The sequence below is a fragment of the Poeciliopsis prolifica genome, unplaced genomic scaffold (genome assembly GCF_027474105.1).
Source record: "Poeciliopsis prolifica strain line A6 unplaced genomic scaffold, Auburn_PproV2 SCAFFOLD016, whole genome shotgun sequence".
NCBI lineage: Eukaryota > Metazoa > Chordata > Actinopteri > Cyprinodontiformes > Poeciliidae > Poeciliopsis > Poeciliopsis prolifica.
The window spans coordinates 10,797,686-10,823,394 of record NW_026562391.1 but is presented as its reverse complement, the minus strand read 5'-3'; the positions used below and the strand labels follow the sequence as shown (position 1 = coordinate 10,823,394).

Genomic DNA, 25,709 nt, shown 5'->3' with positions numbered 1-25,709 from the left:
GAGAAAACAGTTTCAGTGTCTTGCATTTTAACATTTATTGCAAACAAATGTAGATGTATCAGTTTGCATTACATTCATCCATCAGACTTTTTCTTTTCAGTACAGTGAATGGTACAGTAAATGCAAAATTTGCATTCCATTTCCCCTTTTCAAGTAATCTCTTTACTTTTCATCGTGACCTTTACCTTCTTCACAGACACAGACGGCAGTTTTAAATCAGCGATGGCATCAATTCAAGCAGAGTTCAGTCATGTGCGACTTATTTTTAAACCTTCTGTATGCACGTATCTCAGACCATCTCACCTTAACACTTTCCTCATCCGCTAAACCAAACATTGATAGTGTCATTTTCCCGTGTTTAATCCTGAAATCCCGTCAGATATCATGACATGGCACATGAATAGTACAGAACATCACAGTCACCATTTGAATGAACCATGAACCATTCACATAATTCATGATTCATATGCTGTTTAACTCAGCAATGACACCAAATTCAGACAGATTATTCTCTCTGTAGGCCTCACTCTTAAGAGCAAAAAATAAGAAATGCTTCTTCGTTGATGTGTCATTCACACGCGATGCCAGGATCTTTAAGTTCTCCTTGACCAAGTTTCCAAACATACAGAGCCTTGCAAATGTATTCATCCTATTTTATCCTTTCATCACATCACAACCACATCCTTGAAAGGTTTATTGGGATTTTATTTGATAGATTAATGCAAAGGAGCACATAATTGTGAGGTCTGAGGAAAAATATACATTATTTTCAAACAATTGGAGAAGGGTTAAAAATGGTTATTCAACCAAAATATCCTCATTTGTTCTGATAGTCATAGGTAAAATTGTTAGTATATTGAATGTTAGTTATGTTGGCCTTACATGCAACATGTTGTGTGATGAAGAACCAACATCATCATGACCCAAATATTTATTTGTAAAAAAAAAAAGGTATTATTATATTATTACTATTATTTTTATTTTTCAGCATTTGATTTCCTTTCACAGTTATGGACATCTTATTGTTGATCTATCACATAAAATTCCAACAAAATATTTTGACCAAAGATATTAATACTTTTGGAAGGTAGTGTATAACATAACCGGCATCTTATTCTTCGCATAAAGAATAAAAATGGTAAATAAAAATGTCTCAATAGTGCTTTTGTCACCCACGGTTACAGACATTGACATTTAACTTTCATTTTTGGTGACCGCCCAAGTGCAACATTTAGAAAATAGAATGAAATAAAATTTACATTCCAAATTTCACATGTTCCAGTAAAATAAGCTTAAAAGTTCTTAAAAATTGGAGAAACACAATTTTTGTTAAGGCATCCAACACTGGAAACGCTATGTCAAGTTTTCAGGTGATCTGTGTTTATTTTCTTACAGGTTGTTTAGGTATCAGTAGCTTGATTTAAACAGTTCCCAACAACTTCAGGCTACAAAGCACTTCAAATTGTATCAAACATTGCACTGCCAATTAGGCTCTTGAGCACAAACCCTTCAGAAAAGTTAGCAAAATGTGTTCAAAACCTAAAATAAACTTTCAGGGCATGCGATGGGGAAATGATATGTATTTTAAATGGAGGTAAGTAGACTGACCAGCAGCTCCAAATACCTTTTAGGTTGTGCTTAGTTTTGAAACATTGTGCAGATAGCAAATCTACGGTTGGTATTATGCTCAGAGGGATGCTGGTTCATGTTAGCACAAAGACCAATGAGGCCCTGCTGCAGATTCAGTGGGAAACATGACAGAAAATGTGTTGAAAAGAATCAAAAATATTATTGTTTAAATATTGAAAAAGACAGAATCATGGGGAGGGGGAACAAAAATTCATTTTGGATAGTAATTCTAATTACCGTTTTGCACCAAACAGCTCGCTCTAAAGTGTCTTTAAAATCTGGTACTACAGTGTGTGCTAATCGTGAAGACACGCTTCACACATGTGCACTCTGTGTGATCCTGTTTGCAGGGAAGTAACGCAACTCCTCGTTGTGCTCACAGAATGCTCGAATGCCACGCATAGCTCACGACCACAAACGCGGACGCATTCAGACGCAAGCACACCCACTCCCATCTCATTACACAAAAGTGTAACCTGAACCAAGACAAATAGAGGAAGTTATCCTGTAAATGTCTCAGTTGGCACCGACTCATTAGGCCCAACACTACTTATAGTGACCTGAGCTCAGTGCTAAATCTGAATCGTAGCTCTGTTTTCATCTGAGCAACATGCATAGTGTTACTCATCTCACCTCACTAGGAAAAACAAGAGGTGTGCATTAAGGAAATAATATTAATAATATTAATAATAATAAGAAGAAAACATTTCATTTATACATCATGCTGGTGGCCATTAAGACGCATTTCACTGGACACAACAAGGAGTTGATGTCAACAGAAAAGCTGATGGAAACCAAAAGGTTACTGTGGAAGGGTTTAGTGATAGCACACAAAGGAAAACCACATTCTCTTGATATGACTGGTATTTACTTGAAAATAAATGTAATGATTTTACATATGTAATAGACCAGACACGCTGCAGCAGAAGGTCTGGAGTGATTGAACATTCATTAAATGGTCCCTTTCCTCAGATAAGTGTGAAAAATCACAAGTATTTCGATCCCTTTTTAATGCACAACTACACTGCTGAAAGTAGTTTAGAGGACTTTTACCCAGCAGTGATCTACACGATCTCATCTTTTGTTAAGACAACTCTAACAAGTCCATATCTATTTTGCAGTTATTACGTTTTAGGGATTCAAAACTCATTTCACACTTTGGCACATTGATACTGTATTAGCATGCGCTGATACGAACTTTTTGCCCCTCTGCTGGTCCAGGTAGCTAGCATGACTCTCTCCATTTAGCAACATTTCCAGTTTTTTCCTGGAGGACCTTGAGACATTCCGGTAAAGGACAGGACAGTAACTCCTTCAGAGTATTCTGGGCCCATCCTGTGATCTTTTTTTTTCTACTTGGATTTGTCAGGAATGTCTCCACAGGAATCTGAACAAGAGCCTGATAGATATTATTGATAGGTCAGAATTATATTTATCTATATATGTGTGCCAATAGAGAGAGATAATTTGCTTAAAGCTGCTCAGCTCAATAAAATAACTTACCATGTCTGTTTTATACAGTTGTGTCACATAAGAAAGTAATACTTGTTGCACATATACACAATTACATCTATGCTCAGTCAACATCAGCCTAAAGAAACACACTCTAACACCGGCCTCTCTTAATCGTGAAAGACCGGAGTTTTATTTTGAAGGATGATTAAGCTGAGTTTCTTTCAAAAATATCAAATTCATCCTTAATTTATTATCTTCATGAGATTAAACATTCATTAGGTAAAGCTCAAATCTCAGAAATATGTTATGCCAAACCTACTCATGATCAAGTTTCTAGTCTTCACACTAGAAACATTTGTTTATTTAGCATCACAAGCCAAAAACAACTTATTTCTCAGCATTTAATCTACTTAACTACTGAGGAAACTTTGACCACACAGATTTTAGAACAGAAGTGGCAGTCTTAGTTGGTGAGAAAGATCAAAATGTTCAAGTCTTGGTACTTCGACAATTGTATTTTTGCCAAACAAATGGAAAATGCCATACTAAAATGTTTCAGAGCTTGTCAAAACCACCTACAAATGAAGCAAAGATGCTGCATTTGGACATCTGCTCTGGACATCTTCAACTTATTGGTCAAAGCTAGAAAATACAGACATATGGGTGGGATACAAGGTCTGGTATGCCACCCTACCCAACATTAGAGTTGTCAGAAAACTAACTATTGGCTTTCCAATAGTGAGTTTTCCCCTATTTTCCTCAAACCACCACACCACTATGTATATCGCCAAAGGTTGCTGGTGCATTTTCCAAACACCTCAGCATTCACATTAAATGCACATTGCAGCAATATATTGGTTTTAGTTATTCCAAAAATAATTAGAATTTTGATCATAAATACCTAACCTTATATGTATTATTTAAGCCACATTCAAATGGACAATCTCTACTTCATTTAGAACAACAAAAACACAAATGATTTTTTTTCTAGGTCACTATAAATACATTAAGGCAACAAGGTGATAACATGTGATAACTCCAGTATGTCAGTAACATCAAACAGCAGGATTCCCCAGAAATAATGTTTTGAATTTCTGATTGACTCTGTTCCCTTTGTGACCTTCAAAAACGGATCCACCAGGAAGAGAAAAAATTTAGCTTCCAGTTTGCTACAGTTTCTCTGCTGAAATCAGAAACTTTTCTTTTTAGTTATGTTTTTAGCAAACTGCAAATAAAATAGTGATGAGAGCACAAGCCAGCAAACAAATATGTCTCAACAAGAAATTTGATTTGTTTGAAGTTATACCTTTATGACACCTCTATTAAAAGCCATGACATTATGGCCTAGCTAGTTAATAATAGTATATCTAGGGTTTATTATCATCAAGCAGACTCAGTCAGGTGACACGAGACTACGATGTGCTAGAAACAAACAGTCTGACTTTAATGATGCTACTTTTTATTTTTTTTTTTATGTACATAAATTTTACTCACGGGAGTCTGTTGTGTTTTATCAGATAAACAATCTAAGTACATATTGTCATTAACATATTAATAAAACAGATTGGCCGTAAATAACACTTTATTGTGACAGAACTGCCTTGTTTCCTTTTGAATAGACTGCAGGGCACACATGGCATTTAAATACAGACCAATCTACACAGCACCTGAATGGAAAGTATCTCTACGATTCATATCTATAAAGTGCTACAATGCATACAGAAAAAAAACAACAACAAAAAAAAAAAACAAACAGCAGAACAGAGAGAGACAGGTGAAGGGCTGATGGTGGAAGTTGTCCAGAGAGCAGGTCACAGGATGAAAACTCCACTTACAGTGAATGAAGGTGGATTCCTCAGCAGAGCTATCTGGAAATGAAAGAAAAGAAAGAATTGACGAGTTTAGATGCCAAAATACATTTTTCCTAAATTGTTCATTGTATTGACATTCAAGTGCCTTCCACAAAGCTATTCACAAAGCTATTCACAAAGCTATATGCAAAGCTATTCTTTGCCTTCCAAAGTATGACATGTGAATACTTATTCACGTATTTTTGCATCAAAAACACTAGTTTTAATGAGTTTTATTGGGATTATTGTGATAATCCCAATCTGAATTACTTGCAATCCTGCAAGTAGTTCATATTTGTTAGGTGAACCATTTTTTTAATTATATAAATGATGAATGAATATATAAATAAAATGAATACATAGAATGTCCTGTTGACATGAATGTACTCCAGATGTTACATTTTTCACACAAATTAGTCCACCAATTACTAGCAATGAAATGTTATGCATACATATTCAAATATACAGCGCATTGAATAGTTAACATGTTTATGGAATTTTATTTACTCTGTAGATAAAGACTTTTCTTGTTAATGGTAACTTCAAGACATCTATATAAATTAGTGAATTCATTGTTCCGGTGTAATTTTCACTCTTTCTTCCACATAAATTCTTAGAATCTTGAAGATTCCGGGCAATATGTTTTTCATCTTTCAATAGAATTTAAGTTTCTTACAAGTGAACTGATTAACTGGGTAATTTAAGCAGCTTTTAGTTTTTTTTGTGTGCAGAACTATTATGCAAATATAGTGTGTATGCTGATGCCCAAAAACGCATAGCTTTGACCTCATGTGACCTCTGACCACACCATATTCTCCCAGAGTTTCACTGGTCTGTTCAAATCTTCTGTAGTGTGAAACAATCTTCATCATATTCTGTCTTCAGTCTTCTGCAGTGAGTTGACAAAACTCAAACATAGCATTGAAATAACTTCCAACCATGAAGCACAGACCTAAAAGTGAATTTGATGTGACACTTTGGTGCGTCAGGATCAAACCACCAAAACAGAATCCACCGTGAATTGTACCATCAGAGATCGCTTGAGGAAAATGGGAGATCATCTCTGATATTAAATGTCAACCTGCAAGAGGACAGTGACTCAAAACAAACCCACACATTCACAAAAGATTGGCTGAGATCCAGATCTTGATTTCATTGAGATGTGAGTTGAAATTGACTGTTTGTAGAAGAAACCCTTAAACATCTCCCAGCTGAAAGTGAAGAACTAGAAAAGCATTCTTCGGACTGATGTAAGAGACTGGTAGATAAAGAAGCAGCTCACTGACGTTATTTAAATTAAGTGATGAAAGATTAATTATTAGGAGGGAGGGTGTTCTGATTTTTACTTTTTTATTAATATGCAAATTTTTTTATTAATATCGCCTGCTTGATTAGTCAAACACATTAAAGTAGGAGACAATTAAGAAGACATTAGATAAAGTCATATAAACAGAGGACATTTGTATTTTTTATTTACATTTCTCCTTTCAGCTCACAGTTATCCTTGCCTGTGTTGGTCTGTCACATGAGTCCCACTAAAACACAAATTGAAGTTTGTGCGTCTAATGTAACAAAACAGGGGAAAAAAAGCTGTACAATATTGTAGTTAGCCTTTTGGCTCACTACATTTAACCAATCATAGTTGGAGGGAACAACGAGCTGAAACTAATCAATTAGTTTACACAGAGGGAATGAAGGTCAGCAGTGATTTCTGACTCCTTCTCCGCATTTAGTAATAGGCAGTGGTGGAGGAGGGGGTCTGGCACAGTGTAAAGTGGGGTGAGGGGGGCTATAAAAAGTTGACCCTCTCGCAGTCCAACAGACTCGCTCCCAAGCCAGAGCTGCAGCAGCATCTGATCTCTCCGAGCAGCTGTCCTCTCCCTGCATCAGCACAACAAATACTTTGCATTGCCTGACCTTTTCCTCCTGCATCACTATTCCAGCCATGCCCCAATAGCCCCTCCTGAATCCCCCCCAACCCAACTGCATGAGAGACCAGCGCCAGCTCCACACATCTCATGTAGCCCTCACACCACTACTCAACCCCATACTAGGCCTCTGGCTGCCACACTCTCGGCTGACATGTATCCCCCACGCTCATGCAGTTGTGTTCTTGCTCTGACACATTAGCTGCGAGAGACCTCTAGCAAGGTGTGAGCGTGTACATCTGAGAAAGAATTACAAATTTAAATGGTTCAGAGGATAATCTTGACAATAGCTCCTTGTTTAGTTTTAAGGTCCAATTGAAACAAAGTCAAACTGCTATTAAACCGCTATTGTAAAAGTTTTGAAGGTACATACTCACACAGTTAAATAACTCAATGGTAGACTTGGTTATATTTAACTCATGATACTGTCTTGACATCACAGTGGTGAGACTAGCAGATATAATGATGGAACCCAGAAAAGACAGGCGGTCAGTCATACGGGTCAATAATCAGGTCCCATGAATGAAGTCCACATTGTGGGTTTTAGGAAGCTGAGAATGTATCTACTCTCGATTAATGACTAGGGGTCATTAATCGACCCCTAGTCATTAATCGACCTGCAGTTTGTCCTGCATTTAAAGACCTCACCAGGATTTTTGAACCCTCACTTCCTGGTAAAGGGAACTCAATAGAAACTTTTCCTTTTTAAAGGAGTTAGCGTGAACAACGAGGGAGATCTGATGTCGGTATAAGGAACTGGTGGGAAGATTTTAGGAGCTATACTCTATATCCTGTATCAGTGTGGACCAGGCTCACGCTGATTACTTCTTGTTTTATCCTCTTTCGTCAAGGAAAATGTACTGAACACCTGAATTAACAGGATGAGTAATTGCTTCTTTCTGAGGGATTTGGCCACCAGCCCAGAAAACACCTAAATACAGACACATGTACAACACAGATAAGGGACATAACACGTGTGATATCGATAACCTCCCTAAAGTAAACTTAGTTTCCCAGTTCTTTCTGTATCAATTGAAGTGAAAATAAACTTCAGTGAATCCATGAAGAAAATAACTATAAGGACCGTAAAGTTACAGCCCACAAGACCTGACTTAGTTTCCCATCTGTCTTCATGTTTATGTTTGCCTTTCATAGGTACAAACACCTTGACCATCTGATTTGATTTTAGAACATGAAAAGAAAGTTTTCAGATTTAGGCATTATAAACTATGCATTAGGGGAGTGAAAAAAAGTTACTGCTTGTCTTAAATATGCCTTCAAAACATTTTACTATTTTATCTTTTTCTGGCTTAAAAGATGAAATAGTAAAATGTAACCTACATGTTAGTTTTTTTAGCAGTTGTTTTGGGCTTCGATGGACAGCTTCACTCTTACCTGCATCAAATGAATCTTTGAGTGACAAAAACTCTCTAATCTCAAAAGCTTCATGTGAACAGTCTCCCAAAAGTCATTGTAGTTTTTCTTAGTATTTTACTTTCGAGGTGTGTATCAGTTTAGCATCAATGCACCTTCTTGTTTATTATCAGAAGATCTATTTACTACCAAACACACAGTGCAAGTGAGCAGGTTGGAGGCTGGTGTGTGGTATCATTTTGAGGATGAAGTGGAGCAACGGTGCTGGCATTGTAATTTGCTTTCAGTGTGCTGGTAAACTGCACTTTGACAAACTGTTTCTGGACGTTAGCAAGTGTTCTCTCAAGGTCACAACCAAATTGAATAGAAAACAGTTCCAGATTACTTTAGTGCATGTCAACTTTACTAAAGTTTGTGCATATTTTGTGCAAAATATGCGCTTGGGAACCCAGTGGTGAGGCTGACTTAGGTTTTTATAACTTGCCAGGACAAAAATCTCCTTATTACATCTAATTCTTCCACAAGTACAGCTTGCATTATGAGAGATGTTGTGTAACTGATAGGCAATTAATTATAAAACATACAAAACTGTCTTATGGGACCAATACAGTTGTATGGTGGTGGATATGGTCCACATCTGCCTTCTTGCACCTGGGAATTGTACCCAAGTATGAAAGAGATTGGTGGAGGTCCAAAATTCTCTTCCTGGTATCTTGGTTGATTTCTTTTGATTCTTTTCCATTATGGCCTTTAAGAAAGCAGCATGTTGTGGTGTTGCCTTAAATTGCATCCCCATGTATGCCTCCAATGTGCTCAGATGTTATATATCAACTTCTCAGAAGCTTAGAAAGCCATGACATCATTATTTTATCTTAGCACAGTCATCTAAATGAATCTAATAAAATGACTCTGTCTAACAAAATGCTTCACTTCAGGCTCTAGTAAACCTGCCTAAGGGATGGACAGAATAGTGATCTGTAATGCTATATAGGAAATTAAAAACCTTAATGGCTGATTAAGAATAACTTAATGTTAAGGCGTCACTAACTGGAATAGTTTCCAGCGACACCCTGAGAATAAACCGTGTAAACAAACTTGCCTCACACTATTAAAATAGTCCGACGATGTGTGATGCAGAAAAAAAGAAAGGGCTCAAGGATGAAAATCCAATCTCTCAGGGGAGTCAGGTTACCTGTCATGGAGCTACTGCAAGTCTATTAACACTGTCAGAGTGCTGCTAAAGTGCTACAGTAGGTTATATTGCTGCTTGGAGAAAACATGGAAAACACAAAAAACAGCACAATAAGCAAAAACTAAAGAGAAAATGCCCATTTTCTCCTCTTAACTGTGATCTCAATGCTTATTGGTAATGTTGCCTCTATGTTCCGATTTTTTTTGCTTGTGTTGAAGTTGAAATTCCAGAGTATTTTTGGCTTTTGGTCTTTTTATTTATTTAAATATGTTTTGAACCTTTATTTATAATATTGACTTTTGCTTTGAGATATTAATGCTTTCCAATTATTACAATTTTACATGGTTTGTTCATATTTATTGCCCTATAGACGGATTGATATTTTTTATTGCAACCTGTGGGAATGAAAAGTACTTTTGAACTCAATTTAAGTTAAATGAAGAACATTTTCTGTACATATGACAAATCAAAAACTTCTCACAACCAACATTGCTAACAAGACAACACGAATTTTCAGTGACCTTTTTGGGCCTCTTAAACTTTCTTTATCATTCTCATTGTGCAACGCGGCAAGATGAGCTTGGGTAATACTCTTCCAATAACTTTCATTGCACTGCTATTCACATTTATACACTTTTCTATTTTTCCACACGTTTCCCTGTCTTTCCAATTTATAAAATGACAAAGAGAACTGTGTCAGGTCATATTGATATACCAGAAAGTTTTTTTTTCACATCCTGTTAAGTATTTATTGTAACAAAACTGTTAGAAATCCCAATTTCTTAACGTGGTTTTATTAATTTGTATTCAAATTATAGGGTGGATGTTGACCAAATGTGTAACTGTGAGAATATGTTGTAGAGATAAGGTATTAATTATTATTTACATCTGTTGCATGTTTAATCTTCGGACTTTGAACACCAGCAAGCTAAACAGGGTCAGCAAAGACAATTTTATGTGTGTTTGAAATAAAAAATGTTTATAAAACCGTGCCTATGCTGAGTACGTTTCTCTCACAAGTAAGTTGTTTCTAAAATGAAAACGTGAAACTGTTCAGGGCAGAGCTTCTTTGTGATACCCCAATGCTGATCTGTCTGGTCAGATGCAGAGTTAACAGGTAAATATGAGTGGCAAATAACAATTATCATTATTCACTGCTGTATCAATGCTGACAAGATGCAGCATAAAATATCTCGATTTAACTGGATCTCTGTCTCTGCATATCTTCAGGTTGCAGTGCATCAGTGGCAAATCTCTTTAGTATCTGTTTCCACATTTGAACTTTGGAGCTGATCTTCAAAGCTCGACCGTCTTGTCCCCATCAGGACAAAGAGCCATGCAGCACTGGGCTTTCTCCTCTGCTGCTCCATTCCTGTTCAATTCCCATTCTGACAAATGGAGGACCTCACAAACATTGGAAAGTTTCAAAAAAAAGACTAAAAATCTTCCTTCATCAAATACATTTTAACTTTTATATTCTCTTTGTGTCTGTGTGTGTGTTTTCTTTTTTTTTTTGCTTTTACTACCTGTACGCTGGAGGATTTTTTGTGTTATAGTCTGCAATTTTCTTTTACTTTTTAGCATTTAAAGATTATTTTACAAAGTGTTTTACGTAGAAATGTACTATTATTATATAAAAACAGAATCAAGTTTATTGAACTTGTATCACTATCCTCCTCCTTGGCTCTGGTTTGTATGAATTTTTTCCCCATCTGTCTGCAGGAGGATCTACAGTCTGTGACACATGTCAGATTTATGAAAGCTTGTCCATCTAACACCTAGTCTGTTAATACTTTGACATTTAGACTAAGATCCTTTTTCAGATCTGGATTAGTTTGATTAATTTATGTTCATTTTGACTCACATATGTGAAGAGAAGTCCTCTTGGTCACCGATGCTCAACCACAAAGCTCATAGTTTTCCCATCAAACGAGGGTGGAGCAATGATTCTTGGACCCTGCTGTGTTGTGATGCTGATAAGTGCCTTTTTGTCAGAGCTTCCAGGCCCTCCTTTAGCGGACACATGTCCCAAACTCAGCGGCAGATGAAGCGGCCCCTGCTGAGCCTCTGCCGTCGCGCTGTAGTAAGCCTTCTCTGTACCCGGGCTCATCTGATTGCTTTTGATGCTTTCTCCTGCTGCGTCCTCCGATTGACAGGGGGACTGCGGCATCACCGCCTGGGCTGCCAACGTAGGAGAGATGAAGCCTGGGTAGACCACGTAGGTGGGGGCGAGAGCTACGGGGGGTAGAGAGAAAGGTACGGGTGTGACGGACGCCATGGGTGAGTGAGGCATGGGGACATCCACGTACTGGCCTGTCTCTGGATCGAAAAGTCTCTTGGTGGTGGCCAGTATGGGAGTGTCCACCAGGTAATAATGTCCAGTTGTGGGGTCCAGGAGCATCTTGCGCTGGGTTTGAGGGACTATTTCTCCTCCGGAGGGTGTTGGGGACATATTGATGGAGGGGGAGAAGCGTAACACCTGCTGCTGATTTTGAGGACTTGTCGCTGCTGTTGGAAGGTGGTAGATCGTTGCAGAAGGACAGTCCATAGTTACATGTGACTTGCTTTGCTCTGGCACCTTGATATCACCTGAATTTGTTTTGCCAGAACTTGAATCCCCCTTTTGATTGAGCAGCTTGGTTTCATTTGTGCAGCCAATCCCTGGCATGGTTAGGTAGTTCTCAGAATCCAGGAAACTCTTTGTGGTGGTGGGATCCGTGAAACTGGATTTGGCCTCATCCTGATCCACCATTTTTACAGAAGCTGGTTTAACCGTCGACGTTTTGGAGCTTCTCACTCCGGATTCTGCTTGTAAAGCAGAATCTTGTGCATTTATGCTGCTGTGTTTTTTATTGGCAAAATGCAGGATGCTTTTGTTGGTGAAGGTTTTGCTTTGCTGCGATTGTGTTTTGAAAGGGTTCTGGTTGTATGAAACATGAATTATATTCAGTGATGTTCTATCTCCTTGGCTTTTCTGAATTTCTTTGCCATTTGTGAGAGACTGAGGTATCCTGCCAATGTTTTTCACCTCCTGCTCATCTGCAACTCCATGATCCTGCATGGTGAGGAGCGGCAGCACGCGGCTGTCTGCGACTGGGTGAGAGGCTTGGGTTTTACGCTTCCATTCATTCCTGTCAAAAACATAAAGCTGCTCCATGGTTTTAACTGCAGCCTTGAGCTTTTCTAGGGCATCCTGTTTTGGCATTGTGGGATCATTTCTCCTTTCATTTGTCTCCCCAGTGAACCTATCCTGTCTCTGTTTTTCCAGTTTGCCCTCAAGATTTTGCTGCGTCTCAGACTGATTGAGATTTCCTTGTCTTGCCGTAACAGTGGCTACTCTACAGGAGGTGTCAGGCATGGTGTCTGCCTCCACTTGTGCCTGTGTTGTGTCGTCTGACTCTGGTTTAATGTTTGTGTTAACAGAGTTGCATTTGATCACAATGGGGGATGGTTTTTCTGGATCCACTTTAGTTTTCTCCTCGGCCACTATGGAACATCTACGGTCACTTCTGTTCAAAGAGACAAAACGATACGAGCTTTTCACTAACTTACGTACATCCCTGACGTGATATATTGGTGTCTGAAATTTGCACTTTGTGTCCCTGATGTCTCTGACGGTGAAACTCTGAGCCTTGTCTCCTGAGGATAAAATATGACACCTGCCATTGTCCGCTGTCCTGTATTTGTTGATGTTGTTACTGATTTTGGGTGTGAGGAGATTTGCAATATTCAGAGTGCAGCCTTTGTTTTCTTTTACGTTTCTCAGGCAGATTTTGATCTCGGGTGCTTTCCCCACCCTCTCCTGTTTTTCTTTATTTTCTGCATTTTTGTCTTCCAACTTTTGCAGGTCTTTCTCGCATGTCTTTGCACCTGTGCCAGGTGTTAAACCCTCTGCCAGGTTTCCGTCTTTGGAAAGAAACTGGCAGTTTGGAACAAACAGAAGCTTCGTTAGAACGCTGCTGGAGTCCAGTCTTTCTCTTGCTGAGTCTGCCTCCTTCCCAGACTGCGGCTCCTGTGCTGTTTCCTGATGCTCTCCTGAACAATCTGCAGCCTTTCCTTCACCCTTTGTCTCCTCTGCAGGCCCACAGGAGCTGGATCTGGATCTGTGATCTTCAGGGGAGTTCACAGAGTTTCTTAATTCTGAGGTTTGCCCATGTAAGCCTCTGCTATCATTCCTCTCCTTCATGCCCTCTAGATCTCTAAAGTGAATACAGGGGGACCCTGAGGGGTAAGTATCTGAGATTTCTCCCCTCTCCATTTTGCGTTCCTGTTCAAACTGCATTTTTTTGGAAATCACATTTTTCAGCAGACTCGAAGCAAAAATAGCCCTCTTGTGTGTGTCTCCCGAGGTGTCTGTGTGATGATGCTGCATCTCACACCCCGATCTGGCCAACATTTCATTGGGTCGATCCTTTTGGAAGCACTTGGAGCCCCGGGGAGTTCTGGACTCAACATTACAGTGAAAATTTAGTGTAACCCCTTGCTGTGCTGACTGTTCCTTCATTTGGAGCGTTCTGCCTGAAGATGTGTGCTGTGAAGTAATTCTCTTGTTCAGGGCGCAGATTCTTGTCTGCTGATCTTTCACACCAGTTTTGCATCTGATGTTCCTCTTACTATCCTGCACTGTCTTACTCACTTCCAGTGTTGCACTGGAGGTATTGTGTGTAATATTTCCATAATTCCAGTCCAGATAAGCTGACCTCTTATTCAGGCCATATTCTGACATGGATGACTCACTGGAAGTGCTGAGATTGATGGCATCAAAGTAGGGACATGCCAGGCTTCTGAAAGACTTGGCGGTTAGGTTACGCACCTCTTTATCAGCGTCGTCCAGCTCACTGATAGAGCTGGACGCTCCGCTGGAATACTCATTAATATCTTTCCGTCTCAGTTTGGTTGCGAGGTGCTGACGGCCCGGAGCCGGGATGAAATATTGACCCCTATCGCACAGGGGCCCCGCTCTGGCGCCAGGGTTCACAAAAGAGAAATGGCTCCCATCTCCGAGGTGTTTGGCGCACCACTGCGCGCTATTGTCAAACACGCCTGCGGGGTCGTTCACCGCCCTGGAGGAGGTTTTAATAGACAGGTGGATCTTCCCCGCAGACGGGTCACCGCCACTCTGGGTTCTGCACAGGCTCTCATCCGAACTGGCGCACAGATCACTCTCCTCCTGCTCGGTGCTGACAGCCGCTCCGCTAAGATTAGACTGCGCCTTCGGCTGGCTCCGGCCGCGCTCCACGATCAGGGTGCCCTCCTGGTTGTCCTCGCTCTCGAAAGAGGCGTAATCCACAAAGGCGTAGACCAGGTTGCCGTCCTCAAATTCCCAGCGGGTCCCGCGGCCCAAGTCGTAGTCCACGTCGTGGTCGAGCTCGGTGAGCTGGATCTCGTGCGTGGTGATGTAGTGGGACTCGGACAGCTCGGAGTCGCTCTTGCCGTTCAGACACATGTCGGTGTAGCGCAGCTCGCCGCTGTCGCTGAGCTCGGTGGAGTCCAGCTCGGTCTGCCTCTCGCTCTCTGAGTCCGGCTCTGCGGTGGTGAGTTTGGTCGGACTTTCCGGCAGGGACTCGGCCGAGGCGGTTTTGCTCTCCTCCTGCTTCGAGCTGTCCGATTTGATCACCGACAGCTGGCTCCCCTCTCCGGTGAAAGTCACTTTCACCGTCTTCAGCGCGTCGGGTCTCATGTCCAGATCCACATAGTTGGACTCCTCGCAGTTTGTCTCCGCGCGCCGGTCCTCGCTGTCCTCCTTCTTGACATGTTTAAGCAGCTTGTTGCTGTGAAGTCCGGTGTCATCTCGGTACGTGAGAGTTTTCTCCGCTGCTTCCATTTAGTCCGGACTTACCGTCAGGTGGTCCTCGTTTACGATGTTACTCCGACACTGGACGGAAAACTCTGCAGGCAGGAGCCTGGGGGCGGCCAGGAGGGTGTGTGCGCGTTTTTGCGTGTGTGTGTGTGCGCGCGTTTTTGCGTGTGTGTGTGTGGGTGTATGTGTGTGTGTGTGTGTGTGTAAGAGTGGCTGAGAGACAGAATGGAGGGGTGTGTGTTGGGGGAGTCCCACAAAAATTCCCACGACACCGTCAGACGTCTTTTTTTTTTTTTTGGTAACTAAAGTTTTCAGCACCTCTCCTAGAAGAACAGCTCCTCCTAAGCGCGAACGAAAGTAAGAGTTTTCATCTGAGCTGCGACATTATGAGAAGTAGATCATTCTGAGTTAGACATTCTCTGCTTTCTCCTTTAAATCGCCCGTTTCTTATTGCAACTTTGTTGCAGTAAGAGTTACTGGTTTTCAAATAAAACCAGTAAGTCTTTCTGTTTAAAGGAGGCACATTTTCTTAAAACGGTTCCAGCAAGCAGGAAGTTTTCTGAACATCTGGTCGGTTCCAGGCTGAAGCAGCTGGTGGTCACATTTTTATTTATTTATTTATTTATTTGTCACCCACAGACTGTAGCACCATCTCTAGCATGGTGTCAAGCATGACATCAGACTCGGACAGATAGATACAAGCAGCCTGTCCTAATCGGACAACATGCCAAAGAGAAAGGAAAAAGACAGGGCTGAAAATTTAGAGAGAAAATAAAGACAAAAATAGTGCAGGATGAGTTTTTCTTCATAATAACACTGTATGCTGTTATTGCTTCAGACTTTTATAAAAAGTCTAAAGCATATAAGCTTATATATAAGCATTATATATAAGCTTATATTATCTAAGCTTAATATATTAAGCTCAATATATTGGTGATGTTTATTCCCAAAATAAAAAGTAATTTGATAAAAGGTGAAAAGAAAAAAAAAATGAAGCACTCAGCTGCTTTGATTTATCTTTATCCACAGCAGCACATATTGGTATTTATAACATAAGACACAGCAACGCCCAGCGGATCAACGTTCACTCAGCGAAACAGCTGCTTACAAAGAATTCTCCTTCAGATTATCTTGGACAGACAGACAGACAGACAGACAGACATGCAGGAAGGCATGCAGACAGACAGACAGACAGATTCATTCTTATGCAGATGTTTTTGTCCCAAACATTTTTAGTAGTGATGCTCTCTCCCTCCTTAACATCGCTGAATTGGGATGCCCTGCATATCAGGGATCCAGTTGTCAGACGTCTGTCTAGGTTTTGAAGACACAAGTGTTGTTCCTGGACAGGGCCCCAGATTTGTGGTATGCGGTGGGGAGGGGGCAGGCCAACAGTTGCTGCATGTGGAGGGCACACCGACAGCAGTATCAAGGACAGAGGCCACCGGTATAAAGCTTCTGACGCCCTCAAATCCCACATTTAGTCTCATTGTCAGTAACATGGAGAAGGTGTTACGGTGCCGCTATGGAAGCAGCAGTGGAAACCTTAAAAAGGAAGAACCCCCCACCCAATGCTTTTGAGCAACACCACAAGCACACTGTTTGAAGTGTGCAGAACTTAGCCTGAGTATTTCATTTACATGGCCGTTCGAGCCTCTGCAGCCTGTTGTGTTATAAAATGTAACCCGTCACATTCGCTCGACAGCTACAGTTATTTACAGATTAATCTTTTCCATAAAAGTAAATCTAAGACATTTGATCAGCTAATAAAACTGTTCTTAACCTTTTTAACATGTGACCCCTCATAAAATGCTGCTGTGTCAGGTTTAATATAAAAAGACTGCGGGAGTGTCTGTGACTTCTAATTATAAAATGATTCTGTAATCTCTGAGTGCACGCTAAATTAACCCTTAGATGTTTTTTTTATAGCCTTATAAAAGCAGAATTACTGGGGGATTTGTGGTCTTAACTCTGTAATGTTTCCGTGAGGTTTTCCTTATGTTAGAGGCATCACAACATGTAAACAGGTTGAAGTGGCTTACACAAAGCTGACAAACTTAGGCTGCTATTTAAAATGAGGGCACAGCTCACGCAAGCAAGTTGAGATCAGATTCTTACTGTGGCCACATTAAAACAGCAGGTGCTAAATCATGACTGCCATTAATCAAAATAAGGAACTGAGTGTATGAGGAGTGCCTTGCTCAGCCCTCAGCCCCCACTGGCTCTCACAAATCTTCATGCTGAAGTAGGAAAATCGACAGTCAGCCTGTAGGTTGGGCTGAAGGAGACAGTTTCACGAGCAAAAGCTGCAGAATTGGCAGTGGGAATCAGGAAATGTTGCTCAGATGACATGTTTTCTGTGCAAAATAGCTGAAGCTGTCAGATTGGATGGATTCTTGTCTGTGAAATTTTGAAGGGGAAATTTTGAAGCCTCTTTTTAACTCAGCACACTTCATCAGATGATGATCTTCTCCATCCTTGCTGAAAATAAGCATTCCCCTAGCATGATGCTGCCAATTCTTTTTTCTGAGTTTTTACCTTGATCATGCTTTAGGATGGGGGGCTAAAGGTGATGTACATTAGTTGTTGCTGGCTACACACAGGTCACCTGCCTCAACATGCTTTCCACCAACATAAATCAATTGCAAAACTGTAAATAGAATTTTCTTTCTTCTCGCCACCTCATCACAAAAGCCAGATCTGTGGAGTTGGTACCAAATCAGGGACTGAACAGTTTGAACTTTGGATATTGTTTTATAAGCTGATCATGCTCTGCACGTCTTCACAACTTTCTTCCTTTCCTGCAATCTGGGGAAAATTTCATTATGGGTTAATGACTAAAATTTATCAATAAAGTACAACAATCACATGTCTACATTTAACAGAAAAAAAAAAAATCTGAAATACAACAAATACTATACAAAAGATAAAACCACAACAACAGTGATTGTTTTATTTTATTTTATTTTTTGTTTGTTTCTTCTAAGACAAGTCGCCTCTTCTCATTTCTCTATTAAAAGCTTCCCTCTAGTGGTGTGTTCATGTACCTGCATTCATAGCTCCACTGCACCACTTGACTTTTTCTGTCTTTTGAAACAATGCAAAGACCAAAACTGAGATAATCAATAATAAAAATCCTTTTATTTATTTGTACGGTATTGTTGTGCAACATCATACGATGTTTCTCTACTTAAAATGGATAAGTATAGTTTTAGTTTCAGTTTTAATGTTAAACTGCATTCAACCTGGAGAGTAACTTGGAGATTTTCATTGCTTCATCTAAAACTCTGAGTTCCTCTTTGCAGCTCACATTTACACGCAAGACGATTTTTGAAAAGAGACTTTTCAAAATGACATAGCGAAAGTTTGTTCGGATTAAAATTTTATCTTCACTGCCAGCTCAGAAATTTGTGGAGTAAAGGTAAACCAGAAAGAAAGATTACAAACTACAGATGCATGGTCAAATTAAAATCTGACTCATAAATATTACAGAACATACAGATCTTAAATAAATAAATACATGAATCAAATTAGGTTTAACTACTAAAACATTAAAATATATAACCTATAAATATTCTAAACTTTTTATTTCTTTTCAGATTTTTGTTCTTGAATATTTTATTTTATATTCCCTTTATTTTATATATATATATATATATATATATATATATATATATATATATATATATAAAATTATCTTATTAGCAGTTCTCACTGAAAACCAATACTCATGCATTGATTGTTATTTTTGCCCAAGCTCAGCAGCCTTCCTGTTCGCAGCTGCATCCGTAACAGTCTGTGTCAGGGCTTTTCTCTGCGCTGCTGCTGGTGCTGCTGCATACTGATGTCGCGCACGCATTAGCGGCTCAACCTGACCACCGTCGCTTCAGTCTTTCATTCCCAGCTTGAAGGAGCAAAATGGCCCATGCAGCGCGTTGGCCAGCGGCTGTTTTCGTGTTGTTGTGTTTTTTAGGAGCAGCGGAATCCAGAAGGAACGTCAAATGTCCTTCAGGATGCACCTGCTCCAAGGAGACTCTCATTTGCGTCGGGGCTTCCCAGATCCCCCGGACCATCCCGACGGAGATCAACTCACTGTGAGTAAACAACCGGGGGGAATAGTTTCAGTCAAAGCGAAATAGCCCGAGAAGGTAATAAGATAAATTACGCTTAATGTGGGGAATAAATATGTCTCGGCTGTGGTTTAGTTTGTGTTTGGTGTTAAGATGTCCTCTCTGTGCTTCATCGTAGAAGCGTAGTGAATGGATCCGTTGCGGAAATCACAGAGGGGATGTTTGCTCTCATGCCTTCTCTTCAGTTGCTGTAAGTGCCGTGAAACGCAGAGGATTAGTGATTACATTTAGCGCAGTAGCTTTCCTGAGTTTAGTTGTCCTACTGAGGACTGGGGTCTGCACAAAGGATATAAACTTTCAAAGACAGGAGGTTTCTGCTTTATTTGTGCATCTTTTGCAGGCTTCTCAACTCTAATTCTTTGACCACAATCAAAGATGATGCCTTCTCTGGTCTGTCTCATCTAGAGTATTTGTGAGTATTTCAGACAATTATTTCAGTGTGCTTTCATCGTTTTCCATCTTTCACTTGTTTATCAGTAACATTGGAATTCAATAGTTTTCGAAATCTGACACAATAAAACACGTCAATTTATTTTCTTAACAATTAACTCGTTAGACTAAAGAAATTGGCTAAAACAAATGGTATATGATTTTTAACATAATACTCTGTGCATTACTAATAGTCCCTGTTCTCTCCCTTTCCCTATGAATAAAATCAAGTGCCTTTAAAAGTCACCGAAGTAATAAGCAGTCAAGCCATGTGTGGTAATCTCAGAATGAGTATGGTTGTTTTCTTCAGCGATTTGCTAGAGAACATTAGCAAAGAAGAATAAGCATTGGGTTACAAAATAATACCCCAAGCTTTAAATATGTCATTTGAAAACTGAAAGAGTATGTTTTGCTTTGTACAGAAAGTCTGGGCTCTCCACTGTTGAGGATGTGTGGACTGTGTTGAGGTTTTAAATGTTATCTGATTGCTAACGGTTATCCGTGACATACGTATAATGCGCCAGTTTGAGGCTATGAATCTTGCCGGAAATTGCCTGCGCTGTACACAAACATCCTTTACTGTAAGGAGAGAAATGCCAATCCAAACAAATGGGCTGTTAATGTTAATTCACATTTCTTTGGAGATCGCTGAAATCTGTAGAAATATTCAAAATCTATTTTTCAAACTGTACCCAAGCAACATTTTATTTCTAGACAAGCAAAGGTGGTAGAGACATACCATCTTGTTGCAGTAAAAGGGTGTTATACCAAGCATTTATTTACAGGGGCTGAATAATAAGGAATGTCAGAATTTTGATAAAGTATATTTTTTTCACTTCTCAGCTATGAACTATTTTGTGTTGGTTTAGCTGGTTGAGCATAAAAACTCAATTAAAATGCATAGAAGATTGTTGTATGACAAAAATAGCTAAAGAGGTATGCACTATGTGCTTTAATTATAAAATAATATCTCATGAATTAAGATCTGTCTCACCTGGTCTTCTGTGACTAAATCACAGATTCATTGAACGAAACAAGATTGACACAATCACCAAAAATGCCTTCAGAGGTCTGCGAACCCTCACCCATCTGTAAGTCCTTTGCACCTGTCTCTGAAAATCACAGAGGCTACTGAACAGGCAAAAAAGGCATTTATTGTCCCTCTGTGTGTTTGGTGCAGCTCCCTGGCAAATAACAAGATACGGTTTCTGCCAAGAGATCTGTTCTTCGACTTGGATTCGTTGCTAGAGCTGTGAGTAAGCAGTTGTGGTATCAGCAGTGTGTGTATATATATCTGTGTGTGAGAGAGTCAGAGAGAGAGAAAGCAGACATCTACTTTTTCCATAATGTGTTCCAAAGTGAAGCTGATCATGCTGTTCTGCTTTAAGTCCCTCAAGACTGAAGCAGCATAAAGTCTTGAGTCATCCCTTATTTTTTAATACCCAAGAAGCAAGATTTTTTTTTTTTGCAAACTTTTGTAGTCATTTTTTAGATGGGATTTCTGACTGTCTTTGAAAGTCTCTCCTGTCATTTATTTGAATTATTCTAAAATAGTGATTCCCTAGAAACTGAATGAGTAATGTGTCTGTCAAGTCCTTTGTTAAGTCTTTGCTAATGTTTTTTTCTGTCCTTTGGCACAATAAGATTGTGATACTGATTATCTGCTGATGGTAATTTATTTTTTATTGTTTTGCTATTGGACCTGTAATATTGCCAAAATGTCTGAATCACTGAGGTGCAAAGATAGTAGAACACATAGGTACACATCTATCACTCAAACAGGGCAGGTATGACCCTGATGCTGTAAGCATCAGGGTCATACCTGCCATCAGTCCTCATTGTTCCCTGTTTCCAACAGGGATCTGCGAGGCAACTACTTCCAGTGCACTTGTGAGAACAAATGGCTGATGACGTGGCTGAAAAACACAAACGCCTCCGTATCAGATGTCTTTTGCGCAGGCCCCAGTGACATGAAGGGCAAGCGGCTCAATGACCTCCCTATTCCACCGGGCGAATGCATTTCTACTGGTAAAATAGTGGCACTTTTCAGAGAAAGACAGCAGCAAAAAACAAGCAGCCAGCAAAGAAATCAATAATAAAAAAAAACATCAAATAAGTGGTTTAATTATTCAACAGGACATGACAGAATATGGATGAACACATAAAAACAAGAAACTCAAGGTCAGCGCACATTTCCTTCAAACAGCCTCAGACAAAATAAGATTTAAGGTGGATACCATAATGTTGAGCTGCCCAATGTCTGCAAAACATCTACAAATCTTGACACTTTCACCTTCATTGTACAGATAATACACAAGTCTTTTCCCTGGAACGTTCTTGTTTTATGCTCCCAGCCACGGTGTTCGAATGAGTCACTGATATGTCCTAAAAAAAAATTATTTTATACTAGCAGACTCGTACTAGCATTTTGTATTTCACATTTTACAGAGAATTCTTCTGTTTATGCTGTTCATTTTGTTTGCTTGAAATTGTAATATTCTTAAAAATCCAAAAGCGCATGTGTTTAGAGTTACAAACATACACACAGCCTGTGGGTGACTTAATTTTTTCAAGACTGTAAACCATAACGATTCATTTGCCTGGCTTTTTGAATATTTATGCCACATTTTGAAAACTCACATTTCTTTTCTGTGCACCTTATGGGGGAAGTACATTAAGTTTTCGTCATTTTAAATATGCTGTGTTACTTTTCAAAGAACAAGCAATATTTTTATTAACAGTTTTAAGGCAAAGTTATCAAACAATATGTGTTTTGAGGTTTGACAACCAGAGATGGTGGAGCTATGAACTATTACCAGTTATTTTAAACATAGTACTTTGCCATATTGTTACAGTTATGTGTAGTTATAGTGTTCATCCAAAGAGAGTCTTTTTTTTATTATTATTACAGAAGGTATACACTGAACATGGCATGCAGCCACAACAACCCAACTGATCCAGATAATTGCTAAAAGAGTTTTCATAAATAATGAATGATGTACTTTAATGTACCCCTCCCATAAATTATGTGTGGAAAAGCTTTTGCTAGAGAATGTGCTGACATAACTTATATTATGTTTGGGGCTAAATCTAAAACCAAAAGAACAATTAAAAGGATGTTTATGTCTTTTTACTACACTATTGTAAGCATTTATACTATCAGTGTATCATAAGTACATCTATGGCTCTTATTCCTGAATTTGATAGCTATAGTCCACCAAAGATGTAGCTTGCCATGACTCGAATTGCTGTTTAAACAGTTCCTTGATTCAAAAGCTCTTCTTTTTGTCTTTTTCTATGCCAGATTTTGTGCGTCATCAGTCTATTCCTATTCAGTCCATGTCGGCAGACATTTTTTCATTTAAAGAAGACATCTTCGTGGCCTTGGCTGCCCCTAACTCCAACAGCTGTGTGATCATGGAGTGGGATCATATCGAAATGAATTTTAGAAAATTTGACAACATTACAGGTATGCTATGGGCTATGGCACCAGAAAACTACAGTGGTTTGATGGTATTTTGTACGTGAATGTTGCCATTTTCTTGTGTAATTAAAAGCATGACCCTTTGAGTTAAATGAGACCTAAAGGTCTCATTTAACTCAATGCACCATGAAGGTCATTGAGAGCTTGTTTTTTCTATATCATACTGTATAATTGTTAATTTGCTGAAATGATATCTGGGAGTTTGTGCAAACTTACATTTGTCACAAGCTTGTGCATGGCTAAACAACATATTACACTTGGAGTGGTATGTAAAACTGACAACCTTTTTTCTCTTTGCAGGTAAATCTGTTGTTGGCTGTAAGTCCTTTTTGATAGAAAACCACGTCCTGATTATAATCACTCAGCTCTTTGGAGGCTCCCACATTTACAAGTTCGATGAGCAGCAAAACAAGTTTACCAAGTTCCAAACCATTGAGGTCTTCAACATCTCAAAACCGAATGACATGGAAGTCTTTCAGATGGATGGGAACTGGTATTTTCTGATTGTGGACAGTTCCAAGGCTGGCATGTCTACTCTCTACAAGTGGACTGACCTGCCAGACCGCAATGAGACCGGTTTCTATTCCTACCAGTTCCTTCATGAATGGTTTCGTGATACAGACGCTGAGATTGTTGAGGTGGATGGGAAATTCTATCTTGTTTTAGCAAGTCGCTCCCAGTCACCTGTCATCTACCTGTGGAACAAAAGCACCCTCAAGTTCATCCTTCACAGTGACATCCCAAATGTTGATGACGTAGTGGCAGTCAAAGCATTTCGAGTGGAGGGGGAACTGTACTTGGCCCTGGCTTGCTACATCGGCGACTCCAAAGTCATTAAGTGGGTCAATAAGCAGTTTACTGAGGTGCAGGCACTTCCCTCTCGAGGAGCAATGATCCTCCAGCCTTTTACCTTTGCAGATAGACATTATTTAGCTCTCGGCAGTGATTACTCTTTCACGCAGATACACCTGTGGGACACTGAGACAAAAACATTTCATAAGTTTAAGGATATTTACGTGCAGTCACCCCGTTCTTTTACTGTTGTGACCACTGATCGCAGGAGTTTCATGTTCTCCTCCAGCCTGAAGGGAAAATCCATGGTCTTTGAACACGTGTTTGTAGACCTGAGTTTGTAAAAGACCAAAGAACAGCCTCTTAAACTGAAATGGTGTGAACACTTACAAAAGAGTTTTACATGCTGTATAACCTTACTTATGCAATCAGATTTATGGGTTTGTCATTAAACTGTCACAATGGTTCTGCAAATCAGACAAAACTCAAGAAATTTTGGCATAATGGACAACTAAAACTTAAAAAGCAACAGCAATCTTGGAAATTACGTTGCATGAAGATAATATTATGGCAAAAGAGATTCTTATTCTGTGTTGGCTTTTATAATAATCCCAGCAAACAAAATAGAACTGAGCCAGAGAGTGTCAGTTCTGGCAATAGCCTTTGGAAACTATGACTTGGCCAAGCCATTCAGGATTATGTAAACAACATATTATTTGTTTAGCCCATGATTCGTTATGGGATCAAAATCCAGCAAATCCAGTCAAGATACACGAAAAACAAGACATTTGAGCTGATTATAGTCCATTACTCACCAGGGAAGAGAGTTCAGAAACTGTTTATATTCAGGTAACTTCAGATTTTCCTCTAACCCCACTGATATGATTGAATGTAAGAATTTCTTTTTCTTGATCAATAATAAACTGAATGCAGTAGATAACTCGCACGAGCTTAAGTTTATAATCATAACAAGCTTTTGCAACCCAGTGCCTGACTGACAGCAAGAAATATATATGATTTGTTGTTATCTATGCAAAGTATATAAATAAAAATGAAAAGTTGAGTGCTGCTATAACTTCAGAGATTGTGAAGAGGAAATGTTCATTATTCCACTAATGTGTGACCAATTTCTTCACTGAATGAATTGTTTCCAGAATTTTTGCCTGCTGCACAAATCTGACCACACAAATCATGCTATTGTGTAGGACTGACTGTCTGACAGATGAAAGCTATTTAATGTTAACTCCTATAAGCAATATGTTTTTGTATTATTGCCCAGATATTTGTCTAGGTAATCAAAAAAATAATATTGTCCTTCCCACAGCCACTTTATCTGAATCTTTGTTCATGCTTATGTATGTTTTCCTTTCTACTAACCCTAAAGCAGTCAATAGAAACTTTAACATACCTACTATGTGGTTAGTGTAAAAAGGAATTGAGAAACTGCATTAAAGACTGTTTGACCAAACTAGATGGAATAAAATGTCTTTTATTGTGTCTTCTATTTAAATCCACAAATGTACTAAGTACTCAGGACAGAGAGACAAGCCAGTTTAACTCCATTACAGTTTTAGAATAATTTTGAGAAACATTCATAAATGTACATAAATACATAAATGTATGTCCCTCATATAGTTTTTATCCCT

General features: G+C 39.3%; 2 protein-coding genes across 2 annotated transcripts; one reads left to right on the top strand and one right to left on the bottom strand.

The window, feature by feature from the left end:
* Positions 1-10: 10 nt before the first annotated feature.
* LOC129366978 (uncharacterized protein C4orf54-like) lies at positions 11-15,328 on the bottom strand. Its single transcript, XM_055041145.1, has 2 exons — positions 11,293-15,328; positions 11-4,952 (listed from the first exon to the last, which is right to left on the bottom strand). The coding sequence occupies exon 1, from the start codon at positions 15,250-15,252 to the stop codon at positions 11,317-11,319; it is 3,936 nt and encodes a 1,311-aa protein (XP_054897120.1). The 5' UTR covers positions 15,253-15,328; the 3' UTR covers positions 11-4,952; positions 11,293-11,316.
* Positions 15,329-18,990: 3,662 nt separating this feature from the next.
* LOC129367281 (leucine-rich repeat LGI family member 2-like) lies at positions 18,991-25,534 on the top strand. Its single transcript, XM_055041609.1, has 8 exons — positions 18,991-19,322; positions 19,477-19,548; positions 19,699-19,770; positions 20,807-20,878; positions 20,968-21,039; positions 21,646-21,815; positions 23,092-23,256; positions 23,572-25,534. The coding sequence occupies exons 1-8, from the start codon at positions 19,147-19,149 to the stop codon at positions 24,405-24,407; spliced, it is 1,635 nt and encodes a 544-aa protein (XP_054897584.1). The 5' UTR covers positions 18,991-19,146; the 3' UTR covers positions 24,408-25,534.
* Positions 25,535-25,709: the final 175 nt, after the last annotated feature.

Excerpts from the sequence above, each read along its gene's own strand:
- LOC129366978 (XM_055041145.1), bottom strand. The coding sequence starts at position 15,252 with ATGGAAGCAGCGGAGAAAACTCTCACGTACCGAGATGACACCGGACTT.
- LOC129367281 (XM_055041609.1), top strand. The coding sequence starts at position 19,147 with ATGGCCCATGCAGCGCGTTGGCCAGCGGCTGTTTTCGTGTTGTTGTGT. Across the intron at positions 21,040-21,645 it reads TTGGATTCGTTGCTAGAGCT|GGATCTGCGAGGCAACTACT; the intron begins GTGAGTAAGCAG and ends TGTTTCCAACAG. Across the intron at positions 21,816-23,091 it reads GGGCGAATGCATTTCTACTG|ATTTTGTGCGTCATCAGTCT; the intron begins GTAAAATAGTGG and ends TTTCTATGCCAG.